Consider the following 27811-nt stretch of genomic DNA (forward strand, 5'->3'; position numbering starts at 1 on the left):
ACCTGAGGTCAGGTTTACCAAAGTCAATGTTTTTAGTGCAACGTTTTATATCTAAGTCCAAGGACTTCTCTGGCATCCATACAATTTGTCTTTGTTTGCTCTGAATCCAATCATGTCTAGTCCCAGATCTAGCTAAACACTCTGGAAATGATACAGATTTGGAAGGAGATCAAGTAGAAATCCATTTAAAAGTAAAAATTACAGTAAGAACCAAAGAAACAGTAGGCAGTATGTAATTTTTCAACATGTTTCTTTTACCAGTACTGTCAATGCCTAAACTTTTATCAATCTTCAGACATTTCAAAATATTAACTATTCTTTATAAAAATAGCAAATACCATGATTTTGAAATCTATCTTTAAGTTTGTCACCACGACAAAGTCTCTGTTTCATTATTCTTTATCATGAGAATTTGCTTTACCGGAGAAAACCTTCACATTATTTACGTGAAAACAAGTTAGTTACAGCGTTAGGCGTTAGGGTTAGGTTTACTGTGATTGAGGATCAAGGTAATATATCGTTGTCTAGTGTGTTTTGAAGGTTTTTACAATGCCAGTTGATTGAATTTCTTTTCTACCACCATTTTGAGTATAGTTATAAGTTATAGTTATAGTTTACCTGTCTAGAAGGAATTATGATGTAAAAAATTCAACTAATGATTTATAGAAAGGAAATAATTGAAAATGAGAGCAAGTAATTGTGGCATAAGAAATAATTAGGAAGTAAAAAATTTCATGACACCCCTCTAAACATGTAATTAATGATTATGTTAAGCTCTCCAGCTGAGCCCATCCTAAGTTTATAGAATCTGATGACCGACGTGCATTCGTAGAATTTGGCGTTGTACAAATCACGGCAACTGTATGACCACGAGCTTTCTTCAAAGATGACATTGGTCGCCAGATTTTCTCATTTAGGTTGTATGATTTGACGGATCTAGTTGGTCCTTTACGACCCAACCCCCCCATAACAATGATCTCATCACCGTTTGCGACAGCTGCGCATCCACGTCTTGCATTATTAAGGCGAGGTAACGAGGTATACAGCTTCGTTTTGATGTTAAATTCAATGACTTCATGCGAAAAACCATTCTCATTTTGACCACCAATAAGCATGATCTAAAATATTACAAAAATTATAATCCGTCAAAAGTCTAAAAGCATATTATAATAAGCAAATATTGGATGAGAATGAGAATGATATCAAGAATTATTCAGAACGACTTCAACGTTATCTGCTAAAGCAAAGCTGAGGCGGATAACATTGACCGAGATCTGAATCATTCTTGATATCATGCGAAAAACGAATTCAATAATTGTTTTATTATTCATCTCAACTAACTGAAATATTAAAACTTTTAAATGTAAAACATTCTCAAGCCTTCGCTGATTTGTCACTAAAAACGGTTTTTTCAAGTCTTTCTCCTTTTAATATGCTGTAACTATGTTCAAAACTAGTCTAGCCGCTTTTTTAATGTTTTTCTTATGCTTTTTCTCAAACGTTTTTCCTTGTCGTGCTTAAAAACTGTGATAAACTTCGCTATTACTTTATGTTTTTTCCAAACCGGCCTTTAATGGCGTCAATAATTGTAGAAACTATTGTCAGTAGATATGACGTCATAATTGCAGATATCGAGAATTACCTGCAGGTACTTGACCAGTCACAGCAAACATTACTTACATAGTGAACAGCAATAATAATTAACAGGGGTGAAATTAGAGCGCCAATTGGGAAGGGTGATGAGTTTTCATAATATATTCAACTACAACTTATGCTGATTTCTTTTCAAATTATAATCACTAACGAAATATGTAACGAGTAGCAACGTGTTCTTTTATCACAAGACCAAACAGCAAAATGTTGCCGACAACCGACGTGACGAACGAGCCCCCATGCTATTACCAATTGAAATTCACATATACCAAAAGAGTTCATGATGTAATGAAACTAAATGTGGTTTCTAAGGCAACAAATAATTTCATTAAAACGATTTTCGTGCTTTTTCCCTTTAACTGCTTTACGATTTTTACATATTCAATTAGTCTTTGTCTCAATTTTTAATGCCTAAGGATCATACATCGATCAAACTAGAATAGTTGGAACATGAGCGGACAAGTTTGCTATAGCATGTACTAGCGATAATCACTTTGCACAATTGATTAGATTTTTGGCTTTTTGGGCCAAGAATATTAAACCTGCTTGATATGTAAGAGAAATATGAGAACGTTGCATGAGCTGCAGCTACAAATTAGCAAAATCCAAATTCGAAAAACGAGTTGTCAGTTAAGCTTACAAGCATGAGAAACTTTTTGCTCAGGAGATCGTTTTCATGTGCTGGAGGCTTTAGAGCTTGTTAAGAAAACAGTGGCCAAATTAATCTTTTTTTGTCATATAATATAATTAATTTGTTTATAAGCTCCTGTGAAAAAAATTTGAAGAAAATATTTCAATTTAAAAGGAATTTGTATATTATAAATTTGAGCTTTCTTTACAACTGCAAAAATGTGCTCTACGTCCACAAATCCTCAAAAGGGGTTTTTAAACATTTTAATTTTAAAAATCTGTGGGATTCACCTTTTTTACTAGCTTAGTATGCCATAAAGGCTAAAAATTTTACTAAAGGTTAAACTTCTATAACGTACAGTGCCCCATCGTAAAATATAAAACAAAAAAACTAAAAATTACTTTGTGTTTACAGCGAACAGTGCCCATGCTTCGTAATGGGCGCGGCAATTTTGAGATGATCTCACATTTGTTTGTGGTAAGATCCAATAGTACGACGTCATTATAAGTTTTGTTTTCATCTTTCCCACCAAAAATAAAAACCTTGTCGTCAACCTTTTCTGACCCATGATAACCAATTGCCTTGGGTAAGTCACAGAGTGGTTTACATTGGTAAGGTTCAGACAGAGATATTTCCATAATTTCTTTAGAAAATGCACCTTAAATAAAAAAGGAAAGAAATATTTTGGAGCTGATGATGTTTATCTCCTTACAAAATCATGGTCAAACTCTTGTGTCCGGATCTAACAAAACCCTAAAGATTTTAAATGAAAAAGCGTAAATTTTATTTTTCCTGCTCATATAGTTACCTAAAGTCTTATGTTCATTTAAACAGAATAATTTTTTAATGTTATTGACGAATCTTCCTCATGGGTTCTTATTTCCCATATTTTCCACAGTTAAGAAGCCTGAATCATATTTTTGCATTTCTGCCATTTAGATAGTTTAAGTTACTTTGAAAACTTTTTAATATATTTTATAATTAGAAAATATGATTTTGCTGGATCTTTTTACACTCCAAGTTGAAAAATTGACCATTTTCACTGTTTCACGCCTTTACAAAAATATTGGTAACTAATGGCAATTTTGACGTGACATCGGGAATTCGTCTGTTGTATTTTGTTTAAAATTGGATGTTTTTGAACATTCACGACACAAGATGCCATCAACGTCTTTAATGCGACAATAAAGCTATGCTTTTGAAGAAGTTATATCGTAAAATAAAAGGTTTTCTTAAAGCGTTTTCCCGATATGACTTCAGGTGTAGCCCTAGTTTTTTTTAATGTTATAATCAGGCAAATAATCACCAATTTGAGCTTTAAAAAAAGGCACGAAGATCAAATTTTCGAATTATAAAATAAATTGACAATATGTTTTTAATCTTTTGAACTAACTACACAGCTAAATTGCAAAAATATGATGCAGGCACTTTAATGAAAACCCGTTTTACGGAGCAATATAACAAACCCACCCACCACCCCCAAGAAAATTTCACTGCAGCGTCTTTTTCAATAGCTTTAAACACAAATTCACTTAAAAGTCTGCAATTAAGACTTGATTTCTGCAAAAAAAGGTTGGATGTCACAAGCTGTGGATGTAAAAGAGAATAAACATATTAAACAAATATGTTGCAAGATGGAGAATTTTATAAGGTAAGGAAATCAACAACGAGTGGTCATAAAGACAAAATTTGACGAAATCGGTCCTTAATTACTTTTTTTTGTATACCAAGAAAACGAAAGGTCTGTCCTTGGAATCTGTTTTATTTTGTATTCCTTACTTAAGACGTTGCCTTCGTGATTACTCAGCCTCCTAGCACGTGAACACACTTCCTATCATATGAGAATTATATATTGACATTTATTTTCATGCCAAAGCTATGTTAGATATTTGATACAGGATTTCACTACGGCATTAAATGATCATGTGCAGGTGCTATGGAAATATTAAAATTTTACACAGGTATTACAACAAGCTTAAAAAAAAACCTACAATACCTTCATCTTTATTATATCCACCAATCAGGATAATTTTCCCATTATGCATAACTGTTGACTGGCTGTTAACTGCAAATGGCAACTTAACATTCGATATCTTCCACTCCAGTGATTTACTATTATAGTCCAGGAACTCAATAATGTCTGAGTCTCCAATGACGTAAATTTTTGAATCAATTACGACAGCCGTACTGTGGTATCTAGTACTTTTTAGTCGTGGTAACATCTCCCACGTGGCGCCACTCTGGTTTAGTGATAATTTTTCAACCATATTTATATCTGACTGGTCGGTACCTCGGCCACCCCAAACGATGATATCGTTATTAAGGTCAAGACTTTTAGATCGAGATAGTGTGGCAGGTGTCGATACCTAAGTCAATATATAATAACAGCGTTTTAGTGAAGAAATCATTTAAGTCGAATCATTGGTTTTCATTGTCTTATCGAGGAGATTAATATACCAAGTAGAGTAGCTTGCTTGAAGTCCTAATTCCATACAGATTTTTCAGTAAAAGAAAATCTAAAATTATTTTCCCTAGAAGTAAAACGTCTAACAAACAGCACTACTGAATGGATTTTTATATCTTTCTAATAAAAACATATCTGCAATGCTTGCCTTTAAAAACACTTTAGTTGCTGCAATGTGTTTGAACATGATAGGAAGGCTAAAATATGAAGATTTAGTGTCTAACATACAGCTTTCTGTCTGAAAAATTTTGCAAATAAAGCACTTTAGTGCATGCTTGAACTACACGAAGAAATTTTTACGTATATTAGTCCTTGCTGAACTCATTTCATTCAAAATATCTTTCTTGATGCTGAAGGGAAAACAACGCCAGTATTGCATAATAAAAAGGTGGTTGCAGATTAATAGCAAGGATTTTATGTCAGTTTGTTTTGCAAAAATCTTTCAAGCGAAATGCATAAGCTGAAAGATCATCCTGCGTAAAATAAGAAATAACAACGTGTATAAAGCTATATATACTAACAACGTTTTGTCGTACCTCGCGAATTATACTCTGCTCCATAAAATGTAGATGCTCTTTCATCTCGCGCTGATTTTTTTCAATATTATCAAGTTTTCTTGACATTTTAACGAGTTCAGCCTCAGATTCCTGTATTCCACATAAGGGGTTTTCTGATCTCGTGTTAGAAAATCTAAATTTATATTTAATGTTTTCTTTCAAAAAATATTTAATTAAAAATTATGTCTTTTATTACTCGTTGGCTTATTATTCTGATAAAATTAATCATTACAAAAAGAACTTGAAAACTTTTACGTTATACTTAACCCCCATCAAACATACACACTCTATTCTGATACTTTTGTCACTGTTGAAATTCTACGTACACAAAAGCTATTGGCTTACTCTTTTTTAGTATTATCCCGTCTCCTTGCTATTTTAACAAGATCTCCCTCAGATTCATCTTGCTGCATTCCACAAGACAGGTTTTCTGATTTCCTTTTACGAGATCTAAATTAATGTTGAAAGTGAAAGTAAATCTTTAAAAAAAATCAATTAAATGAATTGATTATATCTAGCTAGTTTTTGTTACTTCAATTAACTTATTATTGCGATATCCTTAACCATTATCAAGAGAACAAGAAAATTTTAACGTTACTCTATACTCTCAATACACACAAGGGCTTTCTGCTTACTATAATGTCATTTGTATCAGCGTGCTTAAGCAACGAGCTCGGGGGTGTGGTGACTTACTGCGCAAATATTCAACTTGCATCATAAATATTTTTTCGGCGAATAATAATTTTCTTTTGTGAGTGTGCCAAAAGTTCTGAAGCTCGCTTTTATTATCATAAAAGCACATACACATGTTAATGAATCTTACTGACCATAAACAAAAACAAATTGGGGTACAGACAGTTTTGCAGATAGAAACAGAATATATCTTTTCAACTCAATAGACAACACGTGTAAATGATACAAAACTTTAACTAAAGCTAGAGGAGGATACACAGGTTGTCGCAAAAGAAACGAAGCAAATGAATACATAGCTATTTAATTTATGTTGTTTCCGGTTTTGATGAACGCTTTGTACTATGAATGTTACTAAATATAATGTTAAAATATATACAAAATCATGTTTACAAAAATATTTAATGTATTGATCAGCTTGATATGCAATATGACACGCAAATACAACAAAACTTTGACTCGAGTAGACGAAGTTGAATGCTTGAATACTTGATAAGACTTGACCATGTATGCACTTTGCTTAAATATTTCAATTTTCTGTTTCACTTTTAGCAAGTTATTCGTGAAAAAATTATAACATATTACCCATTTCAGGAACATATATCGTGAATAAAACACCCCATAAGATCGCCGTTGCATGCTATTTTTCTAAGAAAGCTGCCACAAAATAAAGTTAGTCAAGCAAAAATCTTCAGTTAAAACTTGATTTACACTTCATGTAGTATCGTGTCCATTTGTATACGCAGTTGCGCACGAATATGACAGAGAGAAATAGAAAATATCTTTTACGAAAAAAATTGTGTCTAACCTATAATTTATGATCTCCATTTTTTCCTTCACCTCTTTTAAATTTTTGATCTCAACTTTTAAACCTTCTACTTTAACGTCATGTGCTTCAAACTCATCTTGAAATCGTTGCAGTAGTATTCCTGATTGATAGTCTTCCCAAACTTCCTTGAATTGGTCTTCAGTGAAGCAGGAAAGATCGAACACAAAGGAGCCTGATCCCACATTACTGACTTCTATAGTATAAATAAAGATATTCAGTACAAAAGCAACCACTTTTCGTGGCTTGTGAAAGTGTATGTTGAATCTAAAGGTATAAGCCAGTTGATTATGAAATAAACGGTTAAAATCGACTTTTAAAAATAACTATATGACACAGTTATATAAATTTGTTTGTGTCATATATGTGATTTTGTTTGAGTAAAACTTTCATTTTACAAAAAAACAATTACGTCAAATACATAAATGTTTGTAGTGACTAAAATGCATTGAGCGCACAAATACAATTTTAAGGCTGTGTTGAAATTTGTCATGACGACAAAATATTAAAATAAGTTGTTCAACTTCCATTAGTACATCTGACTTATTGCATCGCAAATACCACAAAAGTTATATAGCTACATTTTCAGTGGGATGAAACTGTATTACTAATAAATACTTCTGATATAACGTGCACACAATTAAAAATCAAATGTAAAAAATAAGGTTAAAATATAGCACATATTATTCAAGCTAAAAAAGTTTTAGCAAATTCGATCAATGTGTACGAGAACGCCGGGCTTTAAAATCTTAGATTATTTTCTGACTTTTCCCTTGAAATATTTTTTCAGGAACAATTATGTATATGTACACGTATGAGCTTACATTATAGGAAACATAAACATTTGCTGAACTTATCAACGCATTGGCCAAATTTCAATAAACTTTGTAAGCTTAAAGAAGTTTGTAATCGATGGGTCATGCTTACCATTACTGGGACCATTCGATGAATTTTCACAGGAGCCTTTATTAAATATTTTTTGAAGTATATACTTTATTGCGGGTTGAAAGATTTTACTTAGAGAGTAAATGCCGTAGAGAGATACAACAGTGATCCCCAAAGGTTGAATAACAGCTTTCTCGCAACTAACTGCAAATGAAAAGTTGCCTACAGAGACCACAGCCCCCCAAGATTCGTTTGCAACGGCTCCCAAAGCTTTTACTGCATCACTCATGCTGACGAATATCTGAAACGTAATTATAACGTAAGTGAGATATATGCAAAAGTTATGACAGTAGATACTAACCGCCCACAGGATATTAGAATTTAAAACCGTCCATAAATGCAGAGGGTCAATAAAATTCGATTCAAACAATAGTTTTGCACAATTAAAATAAATGTAACGATTAGCTTGGCAAGTTAGGGCTTGATTATATGGAGGCAAGCTGGCCAGGATAGCAAGCTAGCCCGATGATTTCAAGGGAATGAAAGAGGCCAATACTTCAAGGTTAAAAATTACAACTGTTTGCAAAACGCAACACATCATTCCGGTTGTAATTCTCAAATTAAGGCAAAGAGTTTTTTCAATTTAAAATATGTTGCGTAGTTATTGAATCAGAATATTATGAAATTGCTTGAGATGATTTATCTGATGATGAGTATTGAATCGTTTCCATTTGTCAAAATCATTTAACGCTTTGCTGAACCCCGGCTACCAGGCTCATGTAATCAGCCCCTTATATGGCCAGCTCGATAATTGCGGGATGGGAAACATTTATATCTGCATGGATGCCGTGTTAAATTTCTTTGACACAGTTTATTGCATATTGAAGTATTTTATTTTAAACCTTAAAAACCGTAAATAGACACAAAAGTAAATCATATAGGCAATGAACGAAAGTCGTATTTTGGATGCAATATAAATTTTATATATGACAAATTGTTTTATTATCTTAAATCAAATGAGACATCACAGACATCTGTAGTAAAATCTATTTCATCACCAATGTTTGCATGCTTTATTTATGCTTGCAAAATAATATATGATGTTTGCATACCGCCGTCCCCAATTTACATATTTGTTTTTTGTACTTATCTAGCTAATCCAAAATTTAATTTAAATGCTTGTAATGTCAACAAGCTTTTTATTAAGCTTATCTATGTCGCAAGCACAATTAAGTTGCTCTGTTTTAGATACAAACTGTTGTCTTCCACGTCAAATCCTGACTCAATTTCAAGTTCTTTGTGGGCATCCAACTTAGTTTTTCAAACGTGCAAACAACGTCCATTCAGTCAAATTAACTTTTAACGGAATGAGCCAATTTGATTTAAAGACTAAAGCATAATTATTTAGACATTAAATACAACGTATTCATATACCCGGAACAAGACATATAGAAGATATTCCTTCGTAATTGCTGAAATGTAGCATGAATATCAAAAACGTTTTTAAGTTAATGATACGTATAGTTAACTATGGTTTCCATTCTTTCAATGTATCGCGTACAAGACCTTTTAAAGCCTCTTAACGCTTTTGCCACGTCAAACTAAGCACATCACAGCATGTAAAAGGAAATTCACTGAATCGATTTGAAACAGCGTACTTTTCGTCTTTTGAAATATATTAGCTCATTCAACAATTGTCATAGAGTATTTTTGCTCCTGATTTACAAACTCTTTTACTCGTTGATTAATAACCACGATGTGCAAATAACGGAAATATAACTCTCTACGACACGATAATATCTAATCATTAAAGTCTTCTCGAGTTACGTTTTTATTCTGCTCGATAATGCTAAGACGTCACAAAACACAGCAGACATAAAAAATTTATTTGCTTACATTTCAGTTCAGTTAATACACCGTCCTTATTCCTAGCACTGCAAGTTAATGTGTCTAAATGAATTGGCAATAAAGATAGCTTTCAAGTATCTTGTACTTCAGTACAGTAGTTGAATATTTCTGAGAATTGTTCATTTTCAAATGTTTGACAGGCAAAATTTTTGCTAATTAACGATTCATGTTGGATTACCTGATGATTAAGACACAATCTAAAGCAACAATTAAATATTTTAAACGGGATATAAAATCGAGAAGATGCAAACTGCAAAGAAACATAAGCCTAAAACAGAGAAAGTCAATTTCACATCAGCATCATTAGGCAAAGTACATACATAAGCATTAAATATATTTTGAAATTTTGTTTTATTACATCGTTCTATAAAACATGTAGCGTGGTTAACACCGTTGATAAACATCATTGGTTTGTGCAGTCTCTTTCATGATCGCTAACGAACGTGCTAGTTAGACTTTGCGTGCTGTAAATTAGTCACTTTTCTGATATTTTCTACGATAACGCAGTTAACACAAAAGCATCTTTGGTATACTTGAGAAAACGAGAAAGATTAACACACAATTAGGAAATTGCTCATACAAAGAAATCTTACGAATGATGTTATTTTGAGAACAAAATTTTTGTCCTATATGTCTATAAAATTTGTGGCTTTGCACCATAGTCTTTGAAGCAAGCATAATTTCTGAATGACTGAATCACCTGTTTTACTTATTTGAACGAGATGTTTATCATATGTGGTGTTGTATTAAAACTAACTATTTCTAAATCATAACAAGTTGAAATATCCTCACTTTAAACTAAAATGCATTAGTAGACAAAAAATAAAGATCTTAAAGTAAGATTGTTAAAGTGGTTCTTATATGAACAGTTTATACGCCTAATCAACAAGACCATTCGGTCGCAAATATACAAAAATTTGATAGAATGAAATGATGGACTGAAATGTATTTCATTGTTGAAATCTTACACTTATTTCCGCATTTGCAAACTAATGTAAGGCGAAGAGACGCAAACATTTCTTACCTTCACAATTTTATAGTCCTTCTTCTGTACGACTGACGTCTGACGAAGCTATGTACTCGAGAAATACCGAGAAATTTATTTACATAACAAAGAAATATTTACATAACATTTTTTTACATAATAAACCGTGAACAAGAAACAGAAACGTTGCTAAGGATTTCACGATTATTTTACGAAAGCTTACGTGTATTACACTCGCTTCTTTCCCTCTCTACTCTTGACGCCATTACTGTTATTTCGTGAATGCTACTAACTAATGATGAGTGATGTCCCTATCAGTTTTCGACACACGCACCATATAACTCAGAATTGAAATATATGTCCAAAAGGAAATGATTTTGGATTGAAAAATAACTGTAATAAAATTTCTATGGAATGGTTTGTGTTTTATTTAGTTTTCCTAATATTTACTTGCCAACAGGCGCCCACACAAATATTTCTATGAAGAAAAAGGTGATTTTACATGCCATGCATTAATATGAAACATAATCTGTTGAGAAGAACGTGGGGTGCCGTTTAATAAAAATACTTGACTATGAAATAGCCTTTTATAGAGCTCATTTTAATAGCTTTTTAAATCAACAGTCTATCACAGCTTATAAACTCTTAAAGATAACAAGTTTAACGCTGAAAAAGTTTCTGTCGATAATTTAGTGAAATTTTTACGAATTAGTTTGTGTTTTATTTAGTTTTCCTAACATTTTACTTAGCAACAGGCGCCCACACAAATATTTTATCAAGCCTAAAGTAATCTACGTGCCATGCATTTATGTGAAAGAGAATCTGTTGAGAACAACGCAGATTGTATGAATGCTTGACTATGTAATTATCTTTTAAATAGCTCTTAGAGTTGCACCTGGTCATCATAAAAAGTTATGCTCTCGAATTTTTTGTAGTACATTTGCTTTGTTAAGTATTTGTTGATAATAACGTATTCGTGCCGAATATGTCTTAATCCACGGGATGTCTAATTTTATCTTGTAAACTAAATTCCAATCATATACGAGATAACTGTACACAAATGCATTGCGAAATGTACAATACTATGTTTCAGTTTATTAAATAGTATCACAAATGAATTTTCAATACGTTTGACAAATTTTAAACACAGATAAAGTGTAAAAATTGATGTTTACATGAAACAAAACTGTAATGAATAAGATATTTTCTCCATATAGTAAATGGTTTGAACCCGGGAGTATCGTTACTGCTATTGATATTGCAAAAAATATTTTAATGTCTCTTATATCAACAATGTGATTGAGAGAAAATAACCAGCAAAAAAAGGTTGTGTTGTATAAGCTCTACTTGCGATATCATATTACAAACACAAGAAATTTATAAACTACAGTTCTTATTAAAACTTAGAAAGATCCAGACATAATGTCCTTGTTTGGTAAGAATGTTTAAACTGCATATATTAAATTTGCTTTTGGCAGCTGGGAATAAAATATCTGTACCAATTGGCTGTTTGTTTTCTATGAGCATCTTGTAGCATCTGAAATGTTTGTAATACATAAACTTTTTTTAAAACTGTTATTATTTGGACACAGTGTTCTGCTTATTAATTTATTGTTGAATGTTAAATGAAATATTTTTCTTTATTATTAGGCTTTATGTTATAAGTAATCTTTCATTGAAATTTAACTTCATAGTGTTTTTATCCATATGCATGTTACTGAATTCAAGCTGCCATTTACCTTCACACTTCCTCATGCCGACAAACCTCATGCAGAGGTTTCATTACATTATATGTTAACCTACTGCTGATGAAGCTGCGATTTAAATAACTGGTCCCCACTTTAGGGGGACAAACCAAAACAATTATGTTGTTCATGAATAACTATGTCACCCAAATCCTCAGAGTCATACTTATTTGCTCGTCTAAATAACTCCATGACTTATGGTCTCAAATTCAGCTCCTTGTAATATAGGTAATATAACTATGATGGTCAATGCTTATTTTTTATATAAACAAATTTACAGCATTTTGGCTATCCTGTATGATCTTATTATGAGTTTAGTCAAATAGTAGTTATTTGTTAAAGCATAACGATTTTAACCACATAAAAATAAAGAAAAGGGCATTTTGGAAAGGAAATATCTTCAGTTAGCTATTTTTTTTAAATATCACTCAAGAAAAAGTCCTTTACAGACATAGTATAGTTTGAATGTGTGTTTTTTGAAAGACAGGCACAAAATTACTGTGCGGCACAAGGAGGCTGACTTTCTGGTGAATTATTTATTTACAAATGAAAGAATATTCACAAAATAGTCATTGAGGCATCTGTTATGTTTTCAACGAAATCATATTGTTGCATTCCTACAAGAATTATTGGTGCAGCAAAGTTTGTAGTTGAAGTTACAACAACTAAGCAGCATGATTTTGACAATTTTATGTTGTGTAATAAATTGTTGCGTGCACATGCTTCAACTTGAGAAGAATAACTTTGAATCAATTCAGGTGCCACTGTCCAGATGTTTTTTGGCAGCAAAGATTGCTGATTATTCTTTTTTTCTCTTTATTTCGCGGACTTAAATATTTCTTTGAAGAAGTTGGCTGACATGTATCATTTTTATTTTTCAAACTGTTTGACTTATTGGATTCTTCTATTTTGGCTGCTGTAGGATTCATTGCTATAACAAACTTATCATCAATTTTTTTGCTATTGTTGCGTGGTTTAATCGTTTGAGAATTACTTTTGCTTGTTCTATATATGGAGGTACTCTCTTCATAGTTTATACTATTTCCTTCAATAATCATTGGTGCTATTTTCTGTCTTTCAAACTTGGCACAATACTTTCGTGGAAGTGACTTTTTTGACACAAAATAAATCTTAACATACACTATAACAGTTCCAACTAAATGCAAGACAGATACGTAAGCAAAAAAAACTCTTTGATACTGAAATTGATAATGCAAGACTACCCACTGCGTACATCAACAGAGAGAAAAAGCAACCTGAAAAGATGTAAGCTTTTAACTTGATTTTTGAAACTTCTGTACGATGATAAATTGGATATAAGATAGCCTAAAATCTTTCTATGTTTATACAGGATAACACAGACACCGAGGAACCAAAAAACATAAAGCGGACAATCCATTGTATTTGAAACACTTTCCAGTTGACATTTATCTTAAGAAATGCTGGTAAGATTTGCCAAAATCTTAATACTATCATCGATGTCCCAAGACTAACATCACTTATGGATTGGACAAATATAAGAAAAAATAAAACAGAATTTCCTAGACTATTTTACGATAGAAATTTCAAGATGGCGGTAAGATTCAAGAAACGTTTAAGCAATATAAATATAAGTAATACCAAAAATGCAGCTACATAGTTTACAAACAATTCTTCACTTGAAACAGTAGAAGGAATGGGATTGACACCATTTTGTATGTAGGAAACATGTGTTGATTCATTCAAAGAGAAATTCATGATCTTATTTGGTGAGGACCAGTTAGGTTACGAAGTCGGTATGTGCAATGACAACGAACCCATATGTGCAAAACCGGTACACTCAGGGAGGCCACCACAAGATCTTGGTGCTAATCTGCACCACACCCAAACTCCCCAAAAGACGAGGTACAACATTACCAATACTAATTATTTATATGTACAAACTATCAATTGGAAATTAAATGATAAACAACTTGATAAATCTTTGTTGTTTGCATCAAGCCTTTGAATTTTTTTCCTTTTATTCATGGTAAAAAAATTTTAATGAAAGACTAAGAGCAGTTAAGTTAAAGTTCAGTGATCAGATGACATGTAATTTATGACGAAACTTCTGACAGTTGAGAGAAAATAAGCAAGCTATGCTAATGCGCTTTTGGAACAAGAAGAGCATGTTTGTGTTTTGATGTAACAATTGTTAAGAGATCAACCCTTCATTTTCTGACTGAAAGATTATTTCAGCAAAATTTCGCGGATTTGACATACCATGGCCAGACTATGTATGTATATTTTTGTCACAAAAATAAATTCTCAGCATTTTTGGTCATCGTTGGGGGTTGAAATAATATTACCTCTCAATATATTTTAACTCTAAAAAACATCATAATTTTTCTAACAAATTTCTTAACAATTGGGATAACGCTGGTGCAAAAATTCATTGATTCTGTTAGCTCTTCATGGATAAAATTATGACTCTTGCAACTGTACGCTAAAGATAGCTCAACCTGTAAAAGTATTTTGTGACAGACAAGGTGGGATACAGTCATTCATTACTTTAATTGTGACTTTACTTTAATCATAATCCATAAGCCTACAATCCATTATCTGTAATTGAATAACTTACAGCTTCTAAGATATGATACTGACCTCTTTATACTAACATTACAATGCGTATAGTTTATGCTATACTAATAAATACCTTATTGAACTTTTTGAAACAACTAAATTCGTTATATCTTTACTTCTCCTCAGGTTTAATTTTTAACTGATCCTGTTTTGGAAAGTAAAATTTGATTCGTTTTTTATAATCTTTTTACTTTAAAACAGCTTCATTCCACACGACTTACATTATGCCATATGATACAATAATGTAATGCGATTGAGTTATAAAAGAAAAATTAACATTAGTTTATGACGTTTGAACACGTTGTTTTTTGAGATAATTATATGCCACTGATCTCAAATAGTTGCGTACACATGTTAATTCAAAAAATGAAAGCGGAAGAAAATCTGAGTAATTTGAAGTTGGGGACCTAACTTTGTAATTATATGTTTACCGTAACAAGAAAGACGTATGAAGCAGAAGACGTTTATTAAACTTTTTTATATTTAATCAATAAAAATGCTAATAGAAAGCATTATCAAGATAGTAATAATTTATTTGTCAAGGACAACAATAAATACTTGTTCATTCTTTTAAGACAATCACTTAAACACACTTCTCTGTCTTTAAATATTCACGACGATAAACGTACCGGCAAACAGCAAATTGTCTAAAGCGTTAAGTTTTTCTCTGCAATTAAATTGTCTTTGCTCTTGATAAGTAGTATGTTCATATTTTACTATTTTGACAGCAAGACTTTATCAGAGAATTAGCTTTCAGAAGTCTGATCCAGGCACATATACTAGTTAGTAGGTATTGATTACCAGACTTTGTTTTAGGCGATGGTGCGATCAAAAAATAAAAAGGAATCGTGTTGAAACGCTATAGTCGACGAAAGAAAAACTTTCAGCTATATTCTTCGGGTGAGAGCCGTTGATTTCGATTACAATTGTGTTTACAAAGACCAAAAAGCATAATCATATGGCATAGGTTGCTTTGTAGACACTTTTTATGTGTCAAGATGTGCTTTAAATGAAAACCACTGTTTTAAAGAGTCCTTCTCATTGCTTAAAGAATGAGCCTTATCGTGTTGTTGTACGAAAAATCCATACTACTTGGTGTACTTGTACTGCTGTGCAGAAAGTTGTAACCATCAATGGCGTAACTAGCAAAAAACATTTGGTCGGGCTCACGAGGCGCCACCACGGTTGGCACCGAGCGAGAAAATTTTCAGAATTTAGACTCCCTAGAACGTCGGAAACGGCTATCTTAGAAAGCAAATGCGTGATATTAATGCAGGAAATAGAACCATTTTGGTTAATTTAAATTGCCGAAGGATCTTATAGTAAAGCAGAGAAACAGTTCAAAAATAGTTGCAGATATGTGATTTATTTTCTCAACACCACATACATAAATAGATACCTATGTACACCTTGTAAAGAAACTTTGACAAAAGAACCGAAAAAGGCTCAGATTTGTCATCAACAACTATCAAAATTTGCGATGAAATTGTCGTGCTGAAATGACAATTATCATTGACTGCATTAAAAAGTTCCCGGAAAAATTCTCACATGCCATGGACGTAAGACATCATCAGCTTGCTATCAGTCATATATGAATACCTATTTGTATAAGAAAGCAAGTCTTCGTGGTTTTTCAATGAACTTCTTTACTACCTCATCATGCAATGTGTTGGCGTCTTCTTTCTCTGACAGTTTGTCTTTGTGAATGGAAATCCTGCAAAGAGAACTAAAACGTCCTTGGCTCATAGTATTTCTAAGATAATTTTTTACCCTCTTCAAACAAGAAAATGATCTCTCAACTTAAGCACTTGTAATTGACAAAACCCCATTTATCTTTAACAGTTTTACAACTTCTGGAATACTAGATTGATAATGGAACTGAAAAATATATTTCAATAAGTCATCGCATGAATCACAGTGAAAGTCTTTATCTCTGTAAATAAAACAAAGTTGGCTAACTAGCATTGGTATGTCAAACATATCACCATAAACCTCCTTTAGAAGATTTATCTTTTCTGAGGGCACTTCACCTTTCCACATCTTAAACACCCTAGGGTTAACAAGGTCAAAAATCTAAAACGCTCCATATCCTGAAATCGCTCAGTCAGCATAGTCACAATTGTTTCAAGAATTTCAAAATACATTTGTTAGTAATTATGCCGTTGGTCATACCTGGTTACTGGTGGTCTCACTTTCTCAACAGCCAGGTCGTACACCTGACATTATTCTGTATCATTTCTCAGAGAAGCAACAAAGGCCTTGAATCTCTCAACCCTACTCATTCCATAATGAAAGTCAGTGTCCTTGTCTTGCAAGATAGAATAAAGTATGGATGACTGCTCAAGAATTCTCTGGAAAACATGTACCAAGAAACAAAACAAGAAGCCATTAAGGTAGCCAAGTAAACCAGTAACCTTACTTAACGTTTCATCATCCCAACCTATTGGATTATCAATAGGATTTTCAAATATGTCTATCAGTTTCTCATAGTTAGAATGCAAGACATTGATGACATGAGCCCTATAATACCATCTTGTGTCACCAGGACTAGGAAACTCAAGCCTATGGGATGATAGTAAAGCTTTTCTTTGGGGAATTGCTAGTAAAGGTGCAGAAAGCACTAATATTAACAAAGAAAATCTTAACAGGTGAGATGGAGGATGCAGCTTGACATAATACTAGATTTAGTCTATGGGCAGCACAGTGAACAAATTGAGCATAAGGATAATCCTGCTGAACTTGAGCTTGAACACCATTGAGATGACCAGACATAACAGATGCACCATCATAAGTCTGTCCAATAAATTTCTCTTTCACATTATTATATTGACTTAACTTACCCTTAACCACTGATGATATAGCAGTTGCAGTCCTATCACAACTAACATCAACAAACCCAAGCTGTCTTTCGATGACACTTTCCCCTTTGTCCATTCAAACAATTACACTCAATTGTTCTTTGGTAGAAACATCAGTTGCCTCATCAACCTGTATACTTAAGAAAGTGCAGCAATCTATTTCCCTTAAAATCTCATCCTCTATTATCTTATCAAGACAATCAATCAAATCATTTTGAATGTCAGGAGAGACTCCAGTAAACCTCCCTCCCCCAGCAGGTGGGTTTCGGCAAGCCTGCCATGTAATCGCCTTTCAAAAACAGAATCCATCTTGGCAAAACTTTCAAGTAGCTCTCTATAATTTCCTCTATTCATGCTGCCACTAGATTCATTATGCCCCCTAAATGCAAGCTATTGCCTAGACAAGTATAAAACAGCTTCTGTTATGGTTTTGAACATTTCCCTGTTTCGCCTTACCTCCTCGTTATGACGCTTAATCTCTTCACGTCTAGTTTGTGACATGATACAGTCGATACGAGGCTGAAAACCGTAGGACTTCCAGGTCTTGTAGGCACCCATGTGCGATTTTGCCTTCTCAGGCTTCTTCCAATCGGATAGGAAATTCTTCATGTTTTTGAATCCCGTCTGCGTCCATGAAGATGACGATCCAGGGCAAAATAAAACACAATGCCAACAGAACAATGCATTCTTTTCTGAGCTACCACAAAGCCAATTTTTCTTCGAGTACCAACTTTCCTGAAAGCTTCAATTGTCTGTAGTCGCTTGTAAATTTGGAATTGGCCGCTGCTTTACGAGCATATTTTGCTCGCCTGATTGTCGAACAGAAAAGGGTTTCTTTTGTAGTTCACTTATTATATCGATTTCATTAGCCGAAGCCATTGTAATGTAAGTTATCACGATTTCCGAACGTATATTTCGAAAGCTCAAAATTCAAGTCACGCTTTTGAAAATAAGCCCGACTAGATGTTGTTAAACGTTTGAGTGTGTTCACAGCTACTCTCAACCAATCAGATTACAGATATTCCCACTATAGATTTTACTACTTGGTCGGGCTGAATTTTCAGAGCCCGACTAGATGTTGCGAAACAGCGCATTTGACTTTGCTCAGTTGCAGTCAACCACTCAGATTGCAGATAATCCCACTATAGATTTTACTATTTGGTCGGGCTGAATTTTCAGAGCCCGACAAAACTGCGTAATGCCTGGCACTAGAAATGCACTAGTCATTGTTGCTAAGTAACGTTTAAAAATATGATAATTTTACTAATAACGACGCAATTTGACAAATTTTACACTAATAGACTGTGGATTATTCCAAAAAGAGTCGCAGAATTTAAAATTTTCGCAAATCCAATTTTAAAGAAAACAAATTTTTCATTTTTGGGAAAATATTTGGGCCCAGCCCGACCAGCCAGACCGCTAGCTACGCCACTGGTAACCATATCATTGCTGTTCTGTTTAAGATGAATTATGAGAACAAAAAGGGTTACATATTTTTCCAGTATAAACAAGCATGCCTAAATGCAGTAATGTTTGAACAAAAAGAGAATTACAACTTAATAAGTTTTGTTTTGACTATTAGCAAACATAAAAAAATAATGGAAACAACTGAAGTTAATTGGGTTTTATATAAAGAAAGAAAAAATTTGACCATAAAAAAACAGACGATCGACAGACAATGACAAGTGAAAGAGTTTGCTCTTTACATAATGAAATGAAGAGAAAGTGCCATAATCCTCAATTCTTTCCATATGGAACTAAAAATGGCGAAATGCATAATAGCATTATTAAATAGGCCACAGATTCGTAGATGGTAAAAAGTCAAGAAACTCGGGTGCAGGAAATTGAAAATATTTTTCTAGGGCTATGCCAAATGACATTAATCAAATTAATGACATTAAGGTAAACACACGAGGGCAAACTAAAAATTTGAACTGGAGGAAATAATGGCTCGTTCAAAATACTGCTTCAAAATTTTACACTGTCATCATGTCTTCAACTTAAAGTTAATTGAGAGGGAGCATAGTCTGCTATGCCATGCTGATGTGTCATGAAATTAAAATATTTTTCGTATGATCTCGGAAGCACCTGATTAAATATGCATTTTAAATAAATGCAACACAATTTTTGTAATGTTAACTTGCATTAAGTAAATTGCTTTAACTGTTGTCTCTATGATATATTAAATGATTTTGTAGATGAAGAAGACACCTTCAGAAACCTATGCATAATAATGTATCATTTTATATGATGACTTTAAAAAACTTGATGACGGAATAGCAAGTCAAATTTTTTAAACTCATTTGTTGTGTCCATAAACTACACAAATCTGTAAAAATACTACCACCATTAATTTATATTCGATAAAAACTAGTTGTTCTTTAATAAAAACCACTTTGAATAACTGTAAAAACAAAATATTTTTGCACAAAAATTAGAGTGCACTTACCCCACTTTATTCTTGACGTCATCTGATTCTGCTTGCATTCTACAGCTTCCATTCTACAGCTTCCACCATATTATCAGCTTGTGCGTTAATTTTATCAAGTGATGTTGTTGTTAGAATTTGTAGTTGTACCTGATTTCGGGGTGGATTTTCAGTTTTGAGTTTGAGCCAAGGACTACTTTGCCATTAATACAATTTGTCTTTGTACTTTTGAATAACCACGAGGGATTCTGAATCGGATAACTCAAGCTTGTCTGAATCTTAATCATGTATAGTACAAGATGTAGCTTAGCAAGGATATTTTTCGAAGGAAATCTAGTCATTCCAATATCTGCTTGTCCATTAATGCATCAACAAGCAATCATGATAGATCTAGATAGAGATTAAAAAGACAAGTCTTTTGAAAATCGTTTCCATGTCACATAAATTGCATTTTCACAGTTCCATACCATTGGAGTCTGAAGTCAAATTGCCAGAGGCTGGTAAAACAGAACAAGACACACGTTGTGCTTTGTAAATTTTAAGCTAAATCTTGTTAGAGTAAACTAAAATAACCCAAAAAGAACAACTTACTCAACTAGTGACTACAATGTCAATACGAGCATCGAAAGTCTGATGAAATGAACACTTTTTTGGGAGACTTGCAGTCCAGACAAGAAATTAAAATAGCCAAAGCTCTTCTCCTGTTTACAATGAACATTACTACAATGTACGATACAAATTTTACTTAATGTTAAAGGAAGGAAATATTTGAAAATAAGTAATTAATGCAAAATGTTAATCTTGGTAAACTATTTTTAATGAAAACATTTTAGTTTGCGCATTGCCATACGAGTAATTAGAAAAAAATGTTGATCTAACAAGCATGGATCTTTTAAAATAATGTTACAGAAAGATATTGTTTTGGATGCAGTTTCTTAATGATGAAATTAAATAATAAAGAATTTGGATGTAATTCATGACATCTTTCTAAAGTTAATAATAATGATAAACTATTCTCAAATGGAGCCTATGTCTTAGTCTATAGAGTCCGATGATCGATGTGCATTTGTAGAATTCGGCGTTGTACAAATTACAGCAACAGTATGACCACGAGCTCTCTTCAAAGATGGCATTGGTCGCCAGATTTTCTCATTTAGGTTGTAAGATTTGACCGATCTGGTTGGTCCTTTACGACCCAAACCTCCCATAACAATGATCTCATCTCCGTTTGCAACTGCTGCGCATCCTCGTCTGGCGTTATTAAGGCGAGGTAACGAAGTATACAGATTCGTTTTCATGTCAAATTCAATGACTTCATGCGACAAACCGTTCTCATTTTCACCACCAATAAGCATGATCTAAAATATTACCAGAAATATAATTCGCAACAATTTAATAGCATATTATAATAATAATTAACAGGTGTGAAACTAGAGCACCAATTGGGGAAGATGGTAAAGATTCATATATTCAACTCTACCTTGCTGATTTCTTTCCAAATTAAAATCACTAACAAGCAAAATCAGTCGGGTGAAATTGAAAATATGAATATTCACACCCACCCAATTAGTGTTCTACTTTTTTATATCATTAAGTTACTGGCCGTAAAAGGCAATGGCAGCACAGCACTACGAGAAATTGTTTAATGAACTTACTGCTGGTCAGTAAGTTTTACTTTGATATTGTTATAAAATTCTTAAAACAAATTTAACCAGAGTCCATTGAAATAAAGTGTGATAAACGCCCTTCAGTGTTTATTATAGTTCATTTATGGCAAAAAATTTACTAAATTTTAATAACAGATTGAAATTTCTGAAGCGTTGGAACACGAAAGTGATTAGCTGAGCAAAAAGTTACTCGTTCCAGTAATTTCAGGCGATAGGTCACTTTGCACCGTAGATTTTGCTCAGTTTTACGGCTCACGTAACTTTCTCTCATATCAAGCATGTTTTATATTTATTGCGACGCTGGCAAAAATCGCACTGTTTACGTTGAATGTGAGCAAGATGCATGCTCACATATGACCAACTAAAGAACTAATAGCAAGATTTAATTGTTATTCCAAGATTTGGTAATCTAGCTTTGTAATTACTGTTCACGACACATGTGGCATACTGAGGACATTTCTTTTCTTTACATGGATCTAGAAAAAAGATTGGCGAATAAAAATCAAACACTACAGTTCAAAGTCATGCTACCTCACATCTGTTCGACCATGCTGAAATGAAAGACTTACTGCATTTGCCTTCGTGAAGAACTTTTATGTTCCTTTTTCTTGTGCAAGATTTCCTTCTTAGTTGACACTCGTTGTTATAGGTTCTTTCATCATCACCACAAATATATTTTGTTGTTGGAAGACATTTTGGACATTTACATCTAGCTTTGTAATTACTGTTCACGACACATGTTATTTTAACAAGTGGGCGAACTGTTATTTTATCAAGTGAGCAACAGCAAAATGTTTGCAACAACCGACGTTACCAACTGCACCCTCGCTATTACCCATATACAAAACAATTATGATGTGATGAAAATAAAGTGTGATTTCAAAAGCACCAAATATTTTCATTAAACGATTTTTGTACTTGTCTGCTTTAATTGCTTTACGATTTTTACATAGCCAATTAGTCTTTTGTCTTAATTTTTAAAGTTTAACAATCGTATATCAAACAGACAAGAATAGTTTGAATATAAGCGGATGAGTATGTTATAGACTGTACTAGCAATGATTGCTTTTTACAAACGATTAGATTTTTGCCTGACAGACCGAAAAATATTAAACATGCTTGATCGGCAAGAGCAACTTGCATAATCCGTAGAGAAAAGAAAAAAAAAATTTGAAAGGAGCTTGTATAGTATAAAAGTTTGAGCTTCCTTTACCACAACAAGAATGTGCTCTTCGTCCGCAAATGCTTAAAAGAACTTTTAAAACTTTTTAATTTCAAAATCTGCGGGATTCACCTTTCCTGGTAGCTTCCTAGGTATGCCTTAAAGGCTAAAAGTTTTATTAAGGGTTAAGCTTCTATTACTTACGGTGGCCCATCGTAAAATATAAAGCAAAAATGTAAAACTTACTTTGCTTTCACAGCGAACAGTGCCCATACGTCGTAATGGACGCGGCAATTTCGAGATGATCTTACAATATTTTTTGACAAGATCTAATAGTACCACTTCATCATAAGTTATATTTTTATCTTTCCCACCAAAAATAAAAACCTTTTCAGACCAATTAGCTTATCGGAAATATCGCGCACACCCTTATCGATCATGTTTGGTAGAAACAAATATTTTCGACAAGAAATATTCTTATATGTGTGGCACTGTGTGAGTCTGTGAGAAAGACCCTGAATTCTGACCGCAGTGACAAATTATGGCAAATTGCAATTAGAAGATCAATTTGTAATCGACAGTAAAACAATATACAATCAGATTCACTTTCGTACAATGCCAGTCCTTATCTTTATTAATTTGAAACTTATATAAAACGATATGCTTTGACTATGTAGATGTAACAAGGCTCAAAGCAGCATGGGGAAATGACGTACAGAATTTAGCTGTCTAAAAATGTACTTTAAATGCTGGTGCCACGCCTGCCATCGGCAATGGCAGCGACGTCAATTGTTTACGTCGCGAAAATACTTAATACAATACAGCACACGAAGTCAAAAATTTGTCACCAGCCATGGAATTACAAGAGCGAGGAATGTCTACGGCAGTTAATTAAAAGGGAATGCCAAGCATTTACAAAGTAATAAGCAAGTTTAATACCTTGAAGCATACTTCTGTATTCAGTGTCTGTAATTGCATAAACGTGTGGTGGCACTTCGTGTCGTTTTTTTCCCTTGTACATTTCCACCACATTATCGGTATAGATAGGCAGCCGTTTGTAAGGGTTAACGACCACACAAAACAAACCGGAGTAGGTCTAAAACGATAAAAACATACAACAATTTTAGGATTATGGCAGCACTTTGATATTCGGTTATTTGATGACATGAGTCACTTCCGGTTGGAAATTTTTGTTTGCCATGTCGCGAAAATTTGTATTGTTGCTGTTTAAAGAATGTTTTAAATTCGTTGAATAACAAAGTAACCTACATAGATTAATTCTGAATAATAACGATCCTTCAGATTGTGTAAAACGCTTGCTTCGTTGAGGCAAGTTAGTTCGGCCATGTCTTCGACCTTCTCGAATTTTGGTGGATTCATTTTCTGGATGTCATCCTTGCTAAACGTCTTTCGTTTGCCACCTGATAATTCAACAGTTATTTCATCGTTTTTCTCTTGTTTTACGCTTCCAGGGATAAATCCGTGTTCTTCGTCGGGCACCCAAACAAGTTTCTTCGCGCTCCATTCCGCTTGCAAAGTGGGGTCGCCAACACTTCGCCTGTCCACCGCTAAATATTTCATTTCGTTATCCATCTTCACAGGATTTTAGTAAGCCAAGCACCTCTTCTTGCTACGTTGTGCAAATATAGGTTTTCTTCTCAAAGCAGACTAACAATATACCCAAATTTAACTCAACTCAAAGTTGAATGTAGATAAACACAGCTTCTCTTCAATTGAGAATGTTGCTGCATTCTGTTCTCGCTTCGTATTGGTTACTTAGGCATAGATCATGTGACAAACACTCTCGACGTCATGCATAAAATTATTTCAAGGTGTGGCGAAGTGTGGCGTAGCATACGTCCGCTATGAACGCTACAACGTAAGTAAATCCGGGGGAAATCAATCGAACGGCAAAGAATTAATTTCAACCACAGCAAATAATATTAATAGCGCAGATATATATAGTAAAGCGTAAAAATTGAATTAAAAACTAAAAAATGCGTCTTAAAACAAACAATTAATGAGTCAAAGTGGAGCAGCCAATGATAAATAATCAAGTACTTCAAACTTCCTGAATTGTCATACACCATCATCTCCGTTGGTCCTCCTCCATAAGAGGTGCATAGCATGCTTTTGAAATTTGAGTTCATTGTTGTTTACAAACTGATATTTTCATTACACACCATACAAGCTACAATGCATACATACTGTGCAAACTATACACACTATATTATATACGTACCACTGATATTTAAAAATTTGTGTGCCACAATTTTCGCCCACTTTTAATGCCACTTTTATCATTATCACACTATATTATGTACGTACTACTGATATTTAAAAATTTGTGTGGCACAATTTTCGCCCACTTTTAATGTTGCTCTACTACCAGCGTGAAGCAAGGAGAGACTGATGGCATGCCTATATATCGAATAGAATTTAACGTCACATTATTTATCTATTGGAGACAGAACGTTTATTAGAGTGAGGCTTGTGATACAATTTCACGCACATAGGGGTAACTGCAATTAGGCTATTCACGACATACATGTACAGTAGTACAATATTAACAAGAACTACATTGAAGATCATGTTACATGTTTACAGTAGACATAACTAGATGGTTCTTACATCATATAAAGTTTCAGTTGGGTTCATGTAAACAGCTTCTTAGTTAATTCAGATGATGTTTCTTCAATGATTAAGCAATTTCCTTTAGCATAGTGACCTTAGTTAAGACATCATGTTTTAGTTGCGATGATTTTATTTTTATACTGACTCAAAGCTCATCATCTAATCATGCTATTAGGCTTGGATTGGCTCCAAATTAGGGGCCTTGCCATTTTAACTTTTGGAGAGGCCTAAAAACTATCCCCACAAAAATTGAAAATTAGATTTCAGAGTCTCTAAAATTTCTAACATTTTAATAGATTGAGCACGGGAATATTGTTAGACTTTTGTAGATAAAAAAGATCCCGCTTATTAGAGAACTGAGAAGGACTGCTGGCGATGTTGACTGACGTACGTTTGGACAACCTTAGCCCATAATCATCTTCAAAAATATCTTTAAAAGAGAAAGAGTTGCATTTTTGATGATATTTCTGATGGTCCACAGCAATAATATTCAAAGACAGAATTCTTACTCTCTTATGAAAAATTAGTTATTTTTGAAATATTCCAGACTCCCTTTAACACTTGGCAAGTTTTTCTACATAACAAATTTGAACACAGTCAGTTTTGTGTGACTGACATACATAGCTACTAGTTGAAGTTGCTCATGTGTACAAACTTAGTACACAAATACAAAAGAAAAATTAAAGCGGCCAAAAAGTATTGGTACACTCCGTATAAAGTAACCATTTTATTATAAATTAGTCAGAAGAAATGTTTACTCTATACGGAGTGTCAATTGTTTTGTGGTTTACTAAAATATAAAACAGTGTCATGGCAAAAATTTTTTGCTCACTTTTTATTCTTGCTGGATGACCGCTTGTAGTCGTTCATTGTAGTTCTTAGCTAACAAGCTTCATTCAGTGTGGTTTTCACCTATCACCAAAATCAATGCTATTCACTGGCCTGGATATCACTGACACTATCTGTTTTAGTTTTCTTTCAAAATATTCTTTTAGTCTTCCTTTTTATTATTCTCTTAACCTTGACAAGCTGTCCAGCTCTCCATAGCACGATACTAACACACGTAACCATCACCATGTTTTACAGTGGGAATGGTGCAGTTTTGGGAATGGACAAGTTTCAATTTTTCAGTTACCAAACTATTAGCGCTGCTTACGTGGTTGTCTTGCATCATTGCACAACATGGATTGAATTTAATGACTGAACAAACAGGTCAGTACCCACGAGGGCTAAAAAATTTGGCCATGGTACGTTTTCATATTTGCAAACTAGTTTTCTAAACACGAAAAATTTTAGATGATATGCAGTATCATCATATTGCTTATTCACAATATATTCTTCCATGTTTATTTTTAACCATGATGCCAATTCATGGATGTGCTATTCTAAGTAATTATCCCGGTAAGCATGCCAGTCATTCGCCAACTCTGGCGTGTCCGCATACTGGTTGAAAGTCTGATATAATCATCCATTACTCTCAAATTACTTTACAGCTACAGCTTGTAACTTGTCAAACTGGTCGGAGACATTATTTTTTCCATATTTAAGGTATTTGCATAAAATCTTACCAGGTGTTTATATAAGTCTCGTCAGTAGGGTTTTCTTCATCACTCCATGCGTTATTCTGAGACTTTCCCCAGGGTTTGTACCTCAAAAACTTGGTACATTTGGAATAAAGTCAAAGTTTTGACCTTTTGTATTTGAAAATATGTTGCAAATATTTTTTGTAGAACATTTTCAGGCAGCTTTGTAAGTTGGTCTTTTGCTACTTTGTGAGTGCAGCAAATTTTACGAAGCTTATAGTCAATAATTGGGAACTATCATGCTCATGACGATTGGCATATACGTCAAGAAGTGTATGATCGGTGCATGATTCACCTTCTTCAACATTTTCACGTACTCTACGTGAACCATTTATACTTACAGGAATCACATTAAATGATAAACTGTAAAAACTACTCATAACTTCATGGGTATACCCTTCAACTTCCTGTTGCTGCTGCTCACCAGCAAGTAAAAACTACTCATACCTGAAGAGTCATTGTAAACAATATCCTCACAAGGATTATCAGAACGAGGACATATATCGGGTGAAAAGGTAAACTCAGAAGCAATAT

The 27811-nt window shown here is 33.5% G+C and overlaps 3 protein-coding genes across 3 annotated transcripts in view; all 3 read right to left on the reverse strand.

Moving 5' to 3' along the window:
* Positions 1 to 233: 233 nt before the first annotated feature.
* On the reverse strand, positions 234 to 27595 carry LOC124449800. Its single transcript, XM_047000698.1, has 9 exons — positions 27591 to 27595; positions 10639 to 10677; positions 7749 to 8007; positions 6804 to 7017; positions 5651 to 5755; positions 5285 to 5438; positions 4281 to 4650; positions 2686 to 2942; positions 234 to 1118 (listed from the first exon to the last, which is right to left on the reverse strand). Exons 3-9 carry the CDS (start codon positions 7993 to 7995, stop codon positions 765 to 767), a joined length of 1701 nt encoding a protein of 566 aa, XP_046856654.1. The 5' UTR covers positions 7996 to 8007; positions 10639 to 10677; positions 27591 to 27595; the 3' UTR covers positions 234 to 764.
* Positions 20910 to 27811, reverse strand: part of LOC124449802 — a 32167-nt gene continuing 25265 nt past the window's right edge. Inside the window, exon 7 of the mRNA XM_047000701.1 lies at positions 20910 to 21589. Within this exon, the coding sequence (XP_046856657.1) occupies positions 21266 to 21589 (324 nt within the window). The 3' untranslated portion in view covers positions 20910 to 21265. The remainder of the gene's footprint in view (positions 21590 to 27811) is intronic.
* Positions 23662 to 24817, reverse strand: LOC124449803 (myosin-11-like). The gene is made up of 2 exons (XM_047000703.1): positions 24330 to 24817; positions 23662 to 24156 (listed from the first exon to the last, which is right to left on the reverse strand). The coding sequence occupies exons 1-2, from the start codon at positions 24651 to 24653 to the stop codon at positions 23920 to 23922; spliced, it is 561 nt and encodes a 186-aa protein (XP_046856659.1). The 5' UTR covers positions 24654 to 24817; the 3' UTR covers positions 23662 to 23919.

This window comes from Xenia sp. Carnegie-2017, unplaced genomic scaffold, assembly GCF_021976095.1.
Source record: "Xenia sp. Carnegie-2017 unplaced genomic scaffold, XeniaSp_v1 HiC_scaffold_23, whole genome shotgun sequence".
Lineage (NCBI taxonomy): Eukaryota > Metazoa > Cnidaria > Anthozoa > Malacalcyonacea > Xeniidae > Xenia > Xenia sp. Carnegie-2017.